This window comes from Ursus arctos, unplaced genomic scaffold, assembly GCF_023065955.2.
Source record: "Ursus arctos isolate Adak ecotype North America unplaced genomic scaffold, UrsArc2.0 scaffold_48, whole genome shotgun sequence".
Lineage (NCBI taxonomy): Eukaryota > Metazoa > Chordata > Mammalia > Carnivora > Ursidae > Ursus > Ursus arctos.
In genome coordinates, this window is record NW_026623065.1 from 486,998 (window position 1) to 505,166 (window position 18,169).

General features: G+C 49.8%; 1 protein-coding gene across 1 annotated transcript in view; it reads right to left on the reverse strand.

Moving 5' to 3' along the window:
- The window catches only part of LOC130542711 (ral guanine nucleotide dissociation stimulator-like), a 248,334-nt gene extending 231,627 nt beyond the window's left edge, over positions 1-16,707 (reverse strand). Inside the window, exons 1-3 of the mRNA XM_057306933.1 lie at positions 2,660-16,707; positions 1,138-1,343; positions 622-989 (exon numbers count right to left, since the gene is read on the reverse strand). Coding sequence (XP_057162916.1) covers positions 622-989; positions 1,138-1,343; positions 2,660-2,811 — 726 coding nt within the window. The 5' untranslated portion in view covers positions 2,812-16,707. The remainder of the gene's footprint in view (positions 1-621; positions 990-1,137; positions 1,344-2,659) is intronic.
- Between the last annotated feature and the right edge of the window lie 1,462 nt (positions 16,708-18,169).

Below are 18,169 nucleotides of genomic sequence, written 5' to 3' on the forward strand. Positions count from 1 at the left end.
GGAACCCAGTACACAATGACCCAGGAGCAAACAGAGCAAGGGAAGGAAGGAGGGCATTGGCACCCTGATCATGCTCAGGAACTCCCAGCTCCAGGTGGCACTGCAAGGTGGTCCAACCCAAGGGGGCTTCTTCCCCTCCCCTCCAACTGGTCATCCCCCTGGTCCTTCCCCCCTTTCAGATGCACATTCTCACACGGGAGCTGCAACCACACGTTTTTCGGTCTGCCCTGTCCTCATGGACACATCAGATGCCTAATCAACGCTGAGGGTACTCATCCTCCAAGTCACATGAGTGGGTGACCCATGGACTTGACTGAACACAGGGAGCTGCCCTCCTCCACCCACGGGACCAGGGCCTGCCCATTGGTCTCTCCATTCTGGCTCATTTCTTCTCCCTAGTACCTCCGTATCAGTGCTTATCAGGGTCTCTCGCTACAGTCCGCAGCTGGACAGTGAAAGCTTGGGGCTAAGCGCCTTGATGGGTTGACAGGGTTGGGAAGTGGTGGAGCTGAGATTTGGTCCCAGACCATAGGAGTCCACATCAGGGAAAGGCAGGTGTGGGGCAGGTGAGAGCAGAAGGAAGGCGTGCCCCTGGCCCACCCTGAGAGCCCAGCTGCTCACCGCATCCATATACGTGAGCTGCTCTGCCACCAGCCTGGGAGGGAAGTCCAGGAGGTCGGGCTTCTCCTCACCCAGCTGGTTCTTTGGTGTGACCCAGCGGTGGCAGGAAGCCTCTGGGGCCGCGGTGGGCTCTGTGGCTGTTGCTTGAGTGAAACTTTCCAGCAAAAAGGGTGGTCCAGCTGACTGCTGCTCAGCACCCGGCACACATGCAGAAGATGGGAGCACGGGTTGCAGTTCTGGAACAGCTGACAGAGGGGAGGCTGGCTCTGACACCGCAGGTGACAGTTGACACAGAGCCGGGGTCGCCTCTAGCTCTATAGGAGGCCCTGTTCCTGGCTCTGCCGCTGGAAGGAGCCCTGGAGCTGGCACTGGGGCAGGAGACAGAGAAAGGTTCATCCACATCACTGACTTTCCGGATGCCTTTGCAAAACCAGGACAGACCCCATGGCCTTGAAAGGAATACCCAGCCCATGAACCACATCCCAGTTAGCCTTCCCAGCTTGCCATCCCCCTTACCCTCCACCTCTGCCTCAGTGAGCGCCAGAAGTTCCCGCTGCATCAGGAGAAGGGGGACATGGTTTGTCAGGTCCCAGGCATGCCACTTCAGAACCATGGCCCCATGCACATAGGCCACCTTGATCTCGACATGGTCACGGCCCAGGGACTGATAGATAGCCTGCAAATTCTGGTCAGGCCAGGTACCCAAGAAGGGAGACAGGGTGCTGGGGAGAGTCATATGTGGAGCAGAGTCAGAGGCCTGGCCTTGCATTGCACATGCTACTCCCACAGCACCGTTCTTTCTGTATGGGTCCCAGAGGATGGCCCCAGCCCCCTTCCAACCCCTCTCTAGCTGCCCTCGTAGTGGGAGGCCTGGTCCTCCAGAAAACCTGAATGAGTCTGGTTTTTCCACTTCTCCTCTCCTCTACCTGGCCATGGGCCTGATCTACTCTATCCTCCATGCACACCAGTATCAAGGCTCAGGTTGGAGGCAGATTTGTGAGTGGTCGGCTCAGCACACCCTCGGTTCTTGGCCCCTGTTGGGGTGGTCAGCGGGGAGGGGCAGGCAGAGCAAGTTGGGACCGTCAAAGGGATGGGTGTTTCAGGCACCCACTGAGCCCAGACTGTGCTCTGCCGACCAGAGGGCCCGGGACCCCGTCCACAGCCTTCTTTGACTCATTTGCTTCTTCACATGAAGCCCCCCAGATGAAGCCCACCCACTGGAAATCAAGAGATCGGTGAGATCCCTGGTTTGGCAAATCCCTCCCCAGCCACCACCCCTGTAGTCCCCCACCCTGCTCTGTGGAGGCAGCCAGCCCTGCTTCTGGACCCAAACCCCTGTCCCAGTTTTACTTGATCATTTCATCTGTCCTATGATCCAGCTCTCGGTGGATCCTTTCAAAGCTAGAGGAGGCTACGAAGATGTCACATCTAACAACCATTGGACATGCATGCTTAGGGTGTGCAGAGTGCCTATCTGACCCTCTGACTAGAACTGAGACCCAGACACTGTATCTCCTCTCTCCATTCACATTCCTAGGTGCTTAATATACATTCTTGAACGACTACTTCCCAGCCCGCACTTTCCAAATCCTGAGTGGCTCGTGGGCTGGTCTGCCTGCTCCCAGTGTGCCCCTGAGCTGCTCACACAAAGGACAACTACCAGAACCATCTAGATGGAATCTCAGAAGTCCTTTGCACATAGAGAACCTGCCTGCTTTGCATTTCCTTTCGTCAACCCAGAAGGGCCACCGGCCTGTGAGGGTTGCACTTGAGAGCTTCTTGACCGGAGAGAGAGAACTATTAAGCAAGAAGATGCCCAGCACGTCCAGGAGCCCTTTCTACAGAGCCAAGCACCAGAGTAGCCCGTGCCATGTTTCCTCCCATGATTTCCTACAGTAACTGTATGAGGTTCATCCTCTTAACCACCCCACTTTTCAGAAGAGGAAAGGGAAGGTCAGAGAGGGGTAGGGCCATTCCCGAGATGTACACCCAGTAGATGGGAGGCTCACCCTGTGCTGTGCATGGGGTGGGCACTCACCGACTGAACTGCTGGCCCAGGACCTGTGTGGCTGAAGTGAACATCTCGTACATGCAGAAGATCGTTGAGGTGGTTGAGATGCTCCCATCTGGGAAGGATGGCACCAGGGACTGTACGAAACGCTCCATTGTGCCTTCTCGGAGCCTCAGCATCGTCTGGGCCTCATCCAGGGACAGGGATGATTCCTTTTCCCACCAGGTAGAGAAGGGGGGTGTGGGGGGCAATGGAGTCAGCTTCAACACCACGAACCACCAGGATGATCAGGGTCTGGGGCTCAGACCAGAGAGTCCCATCCCTTCGGGAACTTGTGCAAGAAAAGGGACTTGAGGGCCCACTTAGAAAAGGCTCTAGGCTTGAAAGTACAATTGCCTTTAGGGGTGAAATGAGAAAGCATTGGTCACTTCAACACATCTTGTTAGCTGAGCCACCACAGCCTTTCTCTCTCTGAATAGGCTTTATTAAGAACTGTATGCCTTTGAGTCATCAGTCAACATCCCTACTGCAGACAGGAGAAAGCAGAGGCTTAGCATCTCCAACGCTGCTCAAGATCATAGACGTTAGGCCTGAGAACTGTCCAGAGCATGGAATGCATGGCATTTCCCTATGCTGCTGCGGCCTGGTCTGTTCCTAAGGTGGGGAGAAAGGTTCAGGGGAAATCCACCTTCCTCGGCAGGCCCCAGGGGAGCTGGTTGTTTCTAGTGTGGGTTCTGGCCTTGCCGTGATCATCTGTGGGTCCTGAGATTGGACATCAATCTGGACCTGTTCTCACCCCAGACCAGCATTGGATGTTGTTGTGGGCTGAGGCACCTGCTGCTTGTCAAGGGAGATGGAGTAGCTGAGCCTTTGGAGCAAGCAGCTCCTCAAAGATGGCCTGGATTGAACTCTGAAAAGACAGAGTCCACTACCTGGGCCAGGAGGCATCAGAGGCCTTGCACCCAATCCGTGCTTGAAAGGCTGATTCACGGTGGCAGACAACCTCCCATACGGAGGTCCAAAAAGACATATGAGGACACAGCTTGTGACCCGGGGGACATACAATGAGTCGATGTGCTCTGAGAGGTGATACGTTACAGAGGAACATATAGAATGGCTTCTTCCCACCGTTCCTTTTATGTTCAATCACCCTGTGTGGGGTGAGGATTCATAAGGCCTTGGACACGTTCTCCAAGGACAGTGGAGCTGGGTTCTACACAGGATGGCTGGGGTGAGTCAAGAAAATACTCAAAACAGTAGCAAAATGCAAAGACACTCATGGCTGCGGGAAAAGTCACAAAAAACAGAATGAAACAGAATAACCCACGCCCCAAACTGCAAAAAACACGAACACTATTCTCTACCATTCCCACCTATGGGAAGAGTGTCTTCCTACTTTCTCCCACAGCTGGTGGTGGAGGTGTGGATACTGGGATGACTTTGTGGTTGGGCCTGTGGGGCACTCATGTGGAAACACCATGGGAGGGCCCCAGGTTTGTCCCCACATTTGTGTGGGGGCCCTGGGTGTGTGGAACCCTCTTCCCATTCTCACCTCAGAGCGGCACTGATCCTGGGTGGCCTGGTGCACCTGCCACTTGTCTAGGGCGTTGTAGTTGAAGTCCCAGACCAGCTCTTCGATGACCTCCTGGGTGCAGCTCTGAAAATGCAGTGCCCCATAGACATGGGGTCAAGAGACATTAGTGTCCTCCCAGGACATTGCCACAAGGGGCCACCCGCATTAGAAATCCTGTTCTCCAGTTGAGGCAAAGAGGGGCAGCTGAAAAGACATCGAGCAAGGAGGTAGCCGGATGAAACTCTAGAGCTCATGATTAACATCGAGGTAGTTGAGCTTGGTCCCCAGTGCTCAGCTTCTCATCCTGCCTGCTATGACCTGGGGTGTGAACATGAAAGATGGGCCAGGCTTCCAACACCTGGCTGCTTCCTTCTGCCCAGGAAGGGTGTGTCCCACATCCTCTGTCCCCTTCTCTACACATAGACAACCAGCCCCCCACCCCAACACACACACAGGGACACACATAATGAGGGGCAAGAGGTGTGGGCCTGCTGAGGTGGCATCACAGTTGTTGCCTGCTCTCCAGTGGGCTGCCCTGAGCTGCCTCGTGTTACCTGTTGGTGTCTCCTGCCACATGTCCAGAGGGCTCGGAAAAGCGGGCTGAGCCGACGTCTACAATTATTTGCAAGTCTCTCTCTCTGGGCTTGCCTGGGCCCAGAGACCCTGAAGGGAGGAAGGCAGCAAGAGAACATCCTGTTCTCTCGAACGTCTCCACCAAAGTGAGCTGGAGAGCAGGTTGTCTTTTGAATCTGGGTGCCCGGTTACCAGAGTTCTAAGTTCAGTTGGGGCCTATCACAGAGGAAGTGAGGTCACTCTTTCAAGATTCTAATCCCTGGGACCATGTGTTCAGTCAGACCTATCCAGAGCCCCTTCTTGGCAGTTGACTCCTTAGCTTTCTCCCCCATGTCATCTCCTTAACTGGACACAATGAGCCAAAAAGGCCATAGCCACCACTCTCTGGAAATGGAACTAGGGTCTGAAGCTTCAGGAGGCAGAGCTGAATTCAGACCTTACGTTCTGTGTTTCTTTGCGCACTTGTGTGTCCTATGTCATTGTGTCTCTCACGTAGTCCCCACTTTCCCAGCCTGCAGTGTGGGGATCAGGCTAGAATCTACTTCCTTGGCACATCCTCTGGTGTCTGTGGATAAGAGTATTTATTACATGTGTGGGGTGGTCCCCTGTGTATCTGAGGCACAATTTTCAAGATGGAAGAATTACAAGAAGGGGTGGGACTTGGCATGGAGTGCTGCTCAGAAGAGGCCTGGGTTCCAGCCCTGTAATACTGCAACTGTCACTTTCCCTCTTGGCCTCATTTTAAGGTGGGCACCATGATGGTCTGGAAAAGCAAGAAGATGCAGGCATTGTCATCCTCTGTAGTAAAACCATGCAATTGTTTCCCGTTATATGAAGAACGAGACCCCGTTACCTCGTTTGGGTCTATGAGGGGAGCGGCTTTCACCATGGCTCCTAGGGATCCTGACCTGTGGTATAGGCATCAGACTGTAACCGCTAAGTGGTCAGTGACTGGCTTTTGACCCACAGGACATATTCAACGTGATGAAGTACCATGCCTAGAGCTTGTCTACATGTCATGCAAAGAGTTTCTCACTCCCTAGTTACTTTCCATCATGTTCCACTACTCACTCCTTCCCTTTCCCTTCTTCTTCTCTCTCTCTGAACCTGAACCAAGCACCGATGTTTTGAGCTGCCATCTACAGAGGCTCACAGGACAGAGAACGGAGGCAGTGCCAAGGCCAAAAGACACACAGGAACTCAGGTTCTGAGTCCAGATGGCATCCCGAGTCACGTGAGCCAACTTATGACAAAATCCTCTTCCAGTATGGCCCTGGTCACAGCCGCAGCCACTGACACACCTTGAGCCTGGGGAACCATGCTAATTTGGGCCCGCATTCTTCACCCACAAATACTGTTAGAAATTAAAGCGATGCACCTGCACATGCAGGGTATCAGGGCAATGCAGTCCCGGGGCAACTCTAGATAAGTAACAGTCTCCCAGGCCTCAGCATCTGTCCCTGCCTTCCTCCCTCCCCTCTGCTCTCCTCCTAGTGTCCCTGCAGCCACCCTGGCTGCCTTTTTCACTCCTCTGGCCAAACTGGCTTCTGTTATTGAGTGTCTGCAGCACAAGTCACTTCTTCCTGAAACGCTGCTCCCTGACGTGTGCAGGCCTAGCTCCCTTTGGTCAATCTGTTCTCAGCAACCTCAGCCTCAGTGAGGCCTTTCATATCTTTCCATGCAGTGACTCCCCAGCCTTCCTCCGTAGCACACTTCATTCCTAGTACAGAGCGCTTGCTCTTTTCTTTTACGTGCGTTCACTTTGGAGCTTTGGTCCATGTGTAGACTGGGAGCTCCTAAAGCAAAGGAGCCCTAGGTAATTTCAGCTCCGCGCACGGGCCCAGCAAGATACCTGGCATAGGGCAGTGCTCAGTGTGTAGTTACTCAATGAATAATTGAGAAGATCTTGGAGCCCACCTCCCCTCTTAAGCACCTAGACTGCAGAATGCTACTAAAACTTTCAAGCTGTTTCTGGGCAGGGGCGACAACCACAATGGCCTCTGCCTGACTCTTCCTGCTCCAGTTCCTCCAGCAGAACTCACCAGGTACCATGGACAAGGAAGCGCCCTGCACCCAGTTCTCCAGCTCTGGTGGCACAGCTCCATGCAGGCACACCAGCAAAAAAAGCCATGCCTTTTCTCGGGGGTCCTCAACACAGTGCCTTTGCAGAGTCACAGAGCAAAGGAGCAGGATCTCTATTTTTCCCTTCTCTGTGGAATCTGAGACAAAGAAGAGAAAAGGAGGAAGACTAACTCAGAACAAGAAATCAGATAGAAGTAACCAGAAGCAGAGGGCGGAGGGGGTGCGGGAACTGAGTGAATGGTGAAAAGGTACAAATTCCAGTTTCAGATCAATAAGGAATAGGGATTTACAGTACACCCCAGGACTACAGTTCATTACTGCTCTATGGTGTATTTGAGAGGTGTGAAAAGAGCAAGTTCTGAGAGTTCTCATCACAAAGAAAAACCTCTCTTTCTTTTCTTTTTACTTCATTTTTGTATCTCTAGAGATGATGATGGCGGCGGACTAAATTTATTCTGGCGATCGTTTCACAGTATACGAAAGGAACATCATTACGCCAGGTATCTTAAACATACACAGTTCTGTATGTCAAATGTATCAAAACAACTGGAGCAAAAAAATATTTTAATATTCATAGAGAGCATCAGGAAATTGGACATGGTAAAAAGAACGTCACGTAAACAAAACTGAAAACAGCAGAACCGAAAGCCAGTAGGTTATCCTAGGGGTTAAAAACTTCAAGCCATTGGCATAGAAAGTTGATTCTGAAATTAAAAATCAGTGAATTAAAATTAAAGCAGATGAAATAGAATTTTAAAATTTTGTTCCATTTAACAATTTGTCAAAGAATAGAAAGTCTTAATAAGTGACGTCAGATAGTAACTTTTGAAAAAACTGTTCATGTTTTGGAAAATTCTGATTGTAAGCTTCCAAGTGGGCACAGAATGAGAACATTTTGTTTGATCAAAGTCGCCTCATGGAAAATGGCTGAAGCAAAATGTCTGAGATAGGACCTAAACAAAAGGATATAAATGGCTAGACGAAATTGTCCTGAGTTCGTTTCTCCGTATTTGCAGTTTACATTTATTTTCATGTCGTTAAGTCCATTAAGTTCATGGAGTACATTCTAAGGGTATTCCATGCATTAATATGTTTGAACAACCTCCGTGTAACCCAGCTTCACATCTCATTGTATCTTGTAAAACTCAAACTCTATACCATGAATCAGAAACTTCCGATGACCGCCTACTTCCAGCCCTTGGCAACACCATTCTACTGTCTTTGGCAATTTACTCTAGGTAGGTAATAAGAGTGAAGTCAAAGTGTGTATTTTCATGAATACTCATCTACTTAGCATAATATCCTCAAGGTTCACCCATGTTGTGGCATATGTCAATGTCTTCTTCCACTTTGAAGAATCAATGCTATTCCAATATGTGTACATACAACATCTGTTCCTCCCTCGACAGATACTTGGATTGCTTTCATGGTTAAGCTATTATGAATAATGATGCCATGTAAATGTGTGTTCAGATATGTCTTCAAGACCATGCTGTCAATTAATTTGGGTATACACCCCAGAAGTGGAGTTACTGGAACACATAGTAAGTCTAATTTTAATTTTTTTTGAAACTACCATACTGATTTCACAACTATGCTGTTAAACATCCCTACCACACACATTGAATAAGGCTTCCATCTTCTCCACATCTTGGCCAACACTTGCTCTTTTTTTCCCTTCTGATTGCTTTTTTTTTTTTTTTTGGAAGAGTCATCTTAAAGGATGTAAAATGGTATCTCATTGCTTTTTATAATTTGCATTTCCCTTAACATTAGTGATGTATCTTTTCAAATTTCTTTTCACGTGCACATCTTTGAGGATATGCCTATTCCCAATTTGCACATTCACGCATTGCATTCATTTTGTTGTCTGTTGTTGAGTTCATGTGATCTCTATTCATTCTGGATATTGAGCCCCTGCCAGATAGACAGTTTGCAAATATGGTCTCCCATCTTGTGGATTGTGTTTTTACTTCATTGCTAATGTCTTTAACGTCACAAAGATTGTAAGTATTCTGAATGTCCTGTACGTGAATTTATTTTTCTTTTCTATCCTGTGCCTTGCAGGTCATATCCATTAAAGCATGGCCAAATCCTATTTTGTGAAGCTATGAAAATGAATATTATTGGGCTGCACTTCCGAGATGAAAAAGGTTCATTAGTGGAGTAAGAGAGCAGCATGAACTGGAGAAGCACTGGCATGATGATGGGGTCATGACGCTATGTGATCGCAAGAGGATAGGAATATGTATGATGGGCCAGCATGAGCTGTGTACTGGAAATGGGACCTTGTCCATTTTGTGCAGCACCTACGTGGATGATGGGAGCAGTGAGACATATGACTGGACGGATCCCCGAGCTCAGCCCTTCTTCCAAGTTAGACTTTCATTGCACTCTGATCCATTAACGTTTGAAGAGTTTCTTAATCAGATGAGGGACATAGTCTTACATGCTAGACGGTGATGAACATGGTGTGTGGGCGTGTCTGCAAGGAACTCCGTATCCCTCCCGTCTTGGTGAGCCACTGTCTGGAGTCAATGGCAAAGAAGGTTAGAGTACTAAATTACACTGGGGTCAAACCAAAGGGGAACAGTATGTCCCTCCTATGCTGAGCTGAAGTCAGGCAAAACCTTTATATGTTTGCTCTGTGTTCCCAGTTCATGGTCCCTAAGTTTTTTTTTTTTTTAAGATTTTTATTTATTTATTTATTTGACTGAGACAGCCAGTGAGAGAGGGAACACAAGCAGGGGGAGTGGGAGAGGAAGAAGCAGGCTCCCAGCAGAGAAGCCTGATGTGGGGCTCGATCCCAGAACGCTGGGATCACGCCCTGAGCTGAAGGCAGACGTTTAACGACTGCGCCACCCAGGCGCCCCATGGTCCCTAAGTTCTGCATGTTCCTCTCTGGGAGAGAGGAGATGGACATGTTTGAGGGGGAGCTGGAGAGCTGTATCACCACCAGGAATGAGACCGAGAGCCGACTCCCAGTCATCGTGCAAGTGAAAAAATGGGATCAATGTCATCAAAGAGAAAACCATCAGCCAGCAGTATTCATGCCGCCTGTGAGGAAATCTTGTCGAGAGGCACTTGTAAGTGATGGAGGGTGCACACCTGTAGTAACTCTGTGGCAAGTACAGATGTTACCTGCTTGAGGTGACCCACCTTGAAGAAACAAAGTTTTTGCCACCCTGTCAAGGGTGCTCAGAATGGACTCGAAGGGCAAGAGGCCTGGAACTGAAAGCATGTTTGAAAGTCTCTTTAGGGCTGAAATGAAAAAGGCAGCATGCCCTGAAAACTGCCTCACCTTGAATAGGCTAGCTCCCTTCATTGCTTGTGGGAAGAAAAGAAATCATCCGGTATTTTTCGTATTGAAAACAAGAAAACACAGAACCTTGGATTTCCGTTATTTTTTTATTGAAATTCGATTAGCCGACATACAGTCCATCCTTATTTCAGATGTAGTGTTGAATAACTCATCAGTTGCATATACCACTCAGTGCTCATCACATCACGTGCCCTCCTTTATGCTCCTCACCCAGTTGCCCCATCCCCCCACCCAACTCCCCTCCAGCCACCCTCAGTTGTTCTCTGTGCTTAAGAGCCCCTCATGGTTTTGCTCCGTCTCTGATGGCTTCCCGGTCAGTTTTCCCTCCTTTCCCCTATGATTATCATCAGTTTTCACTCATATGTGGAACGTAAGAAACAGTGTAGAGGATCATAGTGGATTTTCTTTAAAAGGATGTTATTTTCTGTCTTTCCATGTTTGACCGCATTTCACTTTTCTTTAAAAATGACATGTTCAAATGATATGTCCATTGACCCTGGAGGGTTGGGCGTTCTTCACACTTCCTCAATGAGTTAGGACCCTGAACCAGGTGTCAGGAGAACCTCCTCTGTGTTATTGTTCCCCGGGTGCCCTTGTTGGGCTTCAGCTTCCTTATCTGTAACACGATGAGAGATACGAATGCTAAATATTTTCCAAAAGTTGTTCCCGCTCCAAACGTTCGATGGCTACCAAGAGTCGAATATTGCTTCATCCACGAGACAAAGGTTAGGAATCGTTATTTCAATTACTTCGTAAAGACACACAACCAAGTAGAATGAGAACACCAGAGGAGCATCGCTCCAATAGGACTCGAGTGAAACTCTGCTCCAACTGCCAGTAGCATAGGACGTTACCTTTTATGTGAACACAGAGGTGGGCCCTGGCCTTTCCATAGAAACAGACTGTACTTTTGTCTTTGGACATTTTCATTTACCTTTCGTGTGGATTGACGTTCAGCCCGATGAGACCTCATGAGGAAACTCTGCGTATTCTAAGCTTAGATCTCATAGGACCGATTTTTCTTAAGTTTTGAAACTACACTATAATTGACAGACAGTGTTATATTCCTTTCAGGTGAACAGCAGGGACTCAATAGTTCTGTACATTACACAGTGCTCAGCACCATAAGTGTACTCTTAATCCCCATGACCTATTTCACCCATCCCCCCACCTGGCCATCCCCAGTCTGTGCTCTACATTTGAGACTGGTTTTTTGTTTGTTTTCTCTTTGTTCTTTCTTTTTGTCTCTTAAGTGCCACACAGGAGTCAAACCCATGTTAACATAACACACATCGACTTTAAAGCTTACCTCCATTTCATGGTCTGGATGAAATGTGCTGACTATACCACCACGTTGACTCCACAGTGGCTCCCAGGGATCCCCACCCGTGCTATATACCTCCCTGTCTATCCACTGCCTGGTTGCTAATAGGTTTCTGACCAAGAGAATATGACAGAACATTGTCACTTTCCTGTTACTCTCTTCTGTTCCCTTCCTTTCTTTCCTGTATCCCTGCACTGGGGAAGCAAGCACTGGTGTTTAGAACTGCCCTACATAGAGGCCCACAGAGGAAGGAACCTAGGGAGTGCCCAGGCTAATAGGCAGAAAAGAACTCAAATTCAGGATTTCGCTTAAACCCACTTTGTTGAGTCTGAGCTAAATCCTGACATTAGTCACATCAGTGACTTGGGAGCAAATCTTACCACAGTTGGGCCTCGGGTGAGGCGCAGACTGCATCACACAGAGACCTGGGGGCAGAAACACCCAGTCTCAACTGTGTGGAGATTCCAGGCCCCCCCGAATTGGGAGCTAGGAAATATCACGCTTCAGAAGTGCTAAGCTTTCTAGTAGTGTTCTCAGAGACAAACAGATAGCTAACTCAGGTAACCTGGCCCTCCCATCCACTGCCATCTCTTGTTCTCACCTCCCAGCCTCCACCAGCCACTCTGGCCACTTTCCGAATCTTCTCTGGTCAAACTAGTTTCTGTCTGAGAGATTTGGCCCCAGTGGTGCCCTCTCCCTGACACACTGTTCCCAGAGGTGTGCAGCTCTTGCTCCCTCTTGTCAATCTGCTACCAGCAGATGTCACCATGTGGAGGCCTTCCAGACCCTCCTCTCCTGTGACTCCCTAGCCCTCCCTACTACACTGTGCTGGTAACTGGAGTATAATATCTGCTCTGTTCTTTCACACATCTTGCTTTCAAGGTGTTCTCCATCAGAACAGCAGAAACAACTTGGCCATTTGCAGACTGCACTGGGGCCCACCAACTCACCTGGCACAGGCTGAGTGCTCAGAGCATAGTTGCTGAAAGAAGAAATGGGAAGGTCTTGGGGCCCTGCCTTCCATCCATGTCACCATGTCCATTCCTGAGCCCGTTATGCTAGCACTGGGATGGGCAATGTGAGAGGCTAGAATGGATATCAAGTGGCCAGGATGTACTCGGCTGCTTAGTGCCTTTTCCAGGTTGAATGCACTTGGGTGGATGTCAATGTGTGATGCAAAGATCATCATACCTGGTGCCCACTCCCATGGGTCCACCTACATGTCTGTTCCCCACGACTAATTGTCATAAATCTTCTTCCTCCCAGTCCCTGACCAACGAGCCAAATCATCTACCACTGCCACGAGCCAATGTATATTCTTTCCTCAGGCTGCTTTTCTTTCCATACCACCTGAAAGAATTGAAAGAATTTTGAAATGCTCGAAAGAATTTCCCATCGCTGCATTCTATCAAGACTACCCTGAACGGGGCTGTAGTATATCTGCAGCCACTTTCCATCCTGCAGCCACATCCAAGCCCATTCAGCCATGAACCAACCTCAGTCTTTTCCCTCCTCTGTCGCCTGGAGCAATATTGGGTCTTCTGCCCATCCTCTCTGAAGCTCCTCTGGCCCGTTCATGGGGACTTGCGAGGGAGCCCGTGCACCACACACAGAGTGGCCCCTAGCACCTGCCTCTGCCCACGTGCCAGGGCTGACTCAGGAGCTCAGGCTCCCACCTTACCCCCTTTCAGCCTCGGCCATCCCTCTTGGAAGGACTTTGTGCTCTGCACACATCACAGAGATACAGGAGGGCACAGGAAAGAAAACCCACTGACCTAAAGAAGCTCCTAAACTATTGACCTCCTTCCATCCTGCCTCCATATGCCCTGGAAGAGAAGAAGAGGAGAGGCCTGCAGGTGTGGACAAAGCCCTGCCCTGGCTGTTTATCTTCCCGGCAATAAAAAGACCTCCTCGTTGCGGCCAAACTGTTGCTGAAAATTCTGTTTTCAGTGGTGAAACAGATAATTTTGGTCAAATGGCCTGCTGGCGCTGTTTGTCAGGGTGGTCCGTGGACAAGTGGCCTCAGCATCCGCAGAGGGCGTGTTGGAAATGCAGAGTCTCAGGTCGCTCCCAGTGTTACTGAATCAGAATCTGTATTTTCACAAGATCCCCAGGGGATCCGGGCCTAAGACGATGTCTCAAAAAACCACTGTTGAATGTTCCCCAAAGAGAAAGCTAATCGGCACCTTGATATACCAAATGGGGAAGGCATGGTTGTTTCCTGGGCCTTTTTGGCAGTTTCTAGCATTCTAGAATTCCATAAAGGGTTGATTCCCCGGTGGACATGGTGGGAGTTGTTGTGCAGGAAAGGAAAGAACACCATACCTGCTGGGAAATTGAGCAAGGACGGAAGCTATGCATGGGCCCAACAGCAAGAGCTCCAACGCGCCAAGGCTGATCCCCTGCTCTAGAGCTCTCTGCTGTTCTTATGCTAGATCCCTTTGTGTCAGGTGATGGGATGGGAGATTGTTCTTGCTTTTGGAGCTGGCCTGTATTGCTGTAACTGGTCCTCTAAGATTCACTTTTGTTGTATCCCAAAGTTTTGGGACGCTTGTCTTGTCATTGTTCTTGGATTCCATGTAATTTTTTTTCCTATTTTGAATTCCTGGTTGACCCACTCATTTCTCGGGAGCGTGTTCTTTCACCTCCTTGTGTTCATGGTCTTTCCAGGTTTTTCTCTTGTGGTTGATTTCTAGTCCATACCATTGTGGTCAGAAAAGATGTATGCCATGACTTCCATCTTTTTGAATTAGTAGAGACTTGTTCGGTAGCCTAATATGTGATCTGCTCTGGAGGACGTTCCATGTGCAATCGAAAGGAATGAGTATGTGCTGTTGGAGGATGGAATGTTCTGCATGCGTCTGTTAAAACCAGTGCATCACCCAAAGCCACTGTTTCCTTGTTGATTTTCAGTTTGGATCATGTGTCCATTAATAGAAGGGGGGTGTTAGATCCCCTACTGTATTGTATTACAGTCAATTAGTTGCCTGCTTTTTGTTATTAACTGTTTTATGTATTTGGGTCCTCCTATGCTGGGTGTCTAAAAATTTAAAATTGTTCTATCTTCTTGTTGCATTGTCTCCATGATTGGGACACAGTGTCCTTCTTTGTGACCCACTACTCTTTTATTTTTTATATTCTGTTTTGTCTGATAGAAGTATTCGTACCCCTGCTTTGTTTTGGCAACCAGTTGCATGCGAGATGCTTCTCATCTGCTCACTTTCAATGTGCAGGGGACCCAGTAGGTCTGGGGGCTCAGGCTGAGTACCTAATTTCGGACAAGTCAGTGTAAGTGTGCAAACTGAGACTGAGTGTGTAAACTGTTGAATATTAGTGACAATGGAATATTACTCAGCCATCAAAAAGAACGATTTCTCAACATTTGCTGCAACATAGACGGGACTGGAGGAGATAATGCTAAGTCAAGTCAAACAGAGAAGGAAAATTATCATATGGTTTCACTCATTTATGGAACATACGAAGTAGGAAGATCAGTAGGAGAAGAAAGGGAAGAAGAAAGGGGGAGGTAAACAGAAGGGGGAATGAACCACAAGAGACTATGGACACTGGGAAACAAACTGAGGGCTTCAGAGAGGAGGGGAGTGGGGGATTGGGATAGGCTGGTGTTGGGTATTAAGGAGGGCACCTATTGCATGGTGCACTGGGTGTTAGACGCAAGTAATGAGTCATGGAACTTTACATCAAAAACTAGGGAAGTACTGTATGCTGACTAACATAATAAAAAAAAATTATTATAAAAGAAATAGAGATGATGGACTTCAGAAAACATGGACCTAAAAGTCATGACGGACAGCAAGGAGAGTGTGGGGTTTCTCTGGTCAAGGATATGGCCCCTTATCCTGGCAAGAAAGAGCCCGTCCCTGATCCATCAGATGCCAGCCAGGGAACAGTAGCTATTGTGCATCTGACCCAGAGCCTGGGGCCTGGAGGGAACTGCTGCTTCAGAAGAACCGCATAAGTAGATGCACGAAGGCTGGAAATCCTGGCTCCTAGGTCAGCATAGATGTTATGGAACCAGGCTCAGGTGTGCCCTTTAAGGTACCCCTCCCATCTTTTCCCAACACACAAAACAAGCAGGAAAGGGTATCCAGAGATCACTGACAAGAATCCCAGAAAGATTCCAACTTGGTAAACAGCCAACGGGGAGACTGAGGCTGGAAAGCCCTGCCTGCCCTGAGTCCATCTGCAAATTATCTTCCTCTGGCTTTGTCCCCTTCACACGCAGGATTTGATCTCCTTCCGTGTTTTTCCCCACTAGGTGCTGATGCAGTTCCAGAGATTGAACTACAATACAACAAGTTCCAAATACGGGGGCAATACAAAACCAAACACTAAACCAAAAAAGCATCTCAACGGAAGAAGCAGGACACAGTCTTCCTGGCCTTAGAGCGGAGAAAGGCAACCCCAGTCCTGGGGCAGGAAGGAGTTCTGGGGCGTACAAGTCTTAAAGACTCCCACTTTCAGTGGTTGTTGCTATTCCTGGGAAAGTCCCTGCAACCTCTAAATCTCAGGAGTTCTGAGGAGCTGTCTCTGCTGTTTACCCAAATTCACTGACTGAAATGGACGCGTGCTCTGAGTAAGGGGGATTTGGGGGTGCCCTCCAGTGGCTAGGGAGAAAGGCTGGCACTTCTCCTTCCTCCCACATACAGTAGCTGATGACTCTGGGAGATTTCCTAGGTCAGGAACGAATATGAGAGTCTGTGCAAGTTTTCCATTACTGCAGGAAGTAAAAGACCCAAACCACACACCTGTGCTCTAAAACAAAACAAGGGCTTTACTCTCCTAACATGCAAATCTATCACGGGACTGTTTAAAACAACTAAATGGTGCCCCCTACATAAGGAAATAGATGGGGGGAAGGGGTGTGGAGTAAATAGGGCGCAAGGACTGCCCATATGCAGCTGCTGAGGAATCCCTGCAGGGCCACTGGACACTTGCTCAGCCCTGAGGTTGACTGCGGCCAGTTCTTCTCCTTCTTGAGTGCTGCTGACCAGCTAGGACCGGGGCTCCAGCTGGCAGGACAGGGTGTAGCTAAGGACAGAGGGACACCTGTGAGTTGCCCAGGAGCTTCCATTCAAGAGTCCCTGCCAGTGTTTGCCCACAGCTGGAGTCTGGCGCCCCGGCAACAAGGCCTGAGGCTGCCCAGGGAAGGAGGATCCCAGGAGTGGCCAGCAGAAAGAGTCCACCCCGAACCTCACCGACCCAGCTCCTGATGGGCCTCACCTCTCAGCCTCGCTGAGCGGCTCCATAGCCTGGAACCAGGCCCAAAAAGGATCCTCGGGCTCTAGGGTGTAATTCTCGGCAGCCACCTGGAGCAGCATGATGTCCGTCATGACTTGATATTCCTGAGCAGAGAGAGAAGCACAGGATGTATAGGGAGCCTGGGGGGGCAGGGAGCTGCAGGGTCTGGTGAGGGTTGAGCAGCGGGACCGGGGACCCGTCCCCCGTCCTGGCACACATGGCCATCCTCCTCCCTGCAGATTCATCCGGTCTCCACCTGTTCTCAGAGGTGAGTATCAGTAGCCCCTCCTCCGGGAAGTCCTCCTGGATGCCATGCTCTGTCCCCATCTCCTAACGGGATGGGACTTGCACTGCTTTCTTCTCAAGGGATCCCAGGAAATGTGAGGTGGAGGGGATGGAGCCAAGCAATGTTCTTCCCAGGGACATCTCTGAGGCCCACTCCCTACCCTTCCCTGCGGGAAGCGCCACATATGCTCACCTTATTTCTTTTCTGGTGGTTGATCTCATTCCCCTGGAATGCAGACAAAGTCCATCAGAATGAGGCCCCTGGTTCTTAGGAGCACTTGATTCCCATCCCTTCTCATGCTGCACCATGGCCAGGACCCGTGAGGGGCTGTGCATACACAGATAGCGGGCCTGGGATCTAGGCCAGGCTCTGGGGTCCAGAGAAAGGAGGACATGGGGCAGATGGACTGGCTACAGGTCGGGACCCTGCAGCACCACCCTCTCAGAAGACAGTAGGGGAGGCCGAAGCCTCAGGCAGGAAGGGGCTGCTGCGGCTACGGAGGTGCTTGCTGACGTGGAGGGTCCTGACTTCATTCTCCCCCCACGAGCAAACTCACCGGGGGAGGCTGAGGTCCACTCAGACAGACCTCATGCAGCTTTGCCTTCAGGAAGCTCTGCTGCTTCACCAGTCTTCGGCACCGGGAGCCATGTCCTTACTGCAGTCTCGCCTCACTCATTGCTGAGATGGGCAAGAGACCCCGGCCTCACAGGCGCAGCTCTGAGGCTGTCATCAGGGTAGGTTTGCCGAGTCCTGAGAGCTCAGGGCTCATTACAGGGGTGCTCTATTCCCAAAGGTCCAGATTCTGGTCCATCCCCCACAATCTTCAGGCTCACCCACCTCCAGATAGACCTCCACTGCGGTATCCAACATCAGCAACTTGGTGAGGAAAGTGCCAAGGAAGGGCACGACACCCTGTGTCCTAAGGGGGAGAGTGGGATGAGTCACTGTTCTCTGTTGCCCACAAGGACCCTCCCCTGAAAAAGCTCCAGCCTCCTGGCCCACCCCAGGTGACCATGTGGAGCAGCTGTCGACACTAAGAGAGACGGTGTCAAGGCTAGGGAGTCTGCTTGGACACCACCTGCTTGCCCCCTCACCGCCAACAGCATCCTCACCTA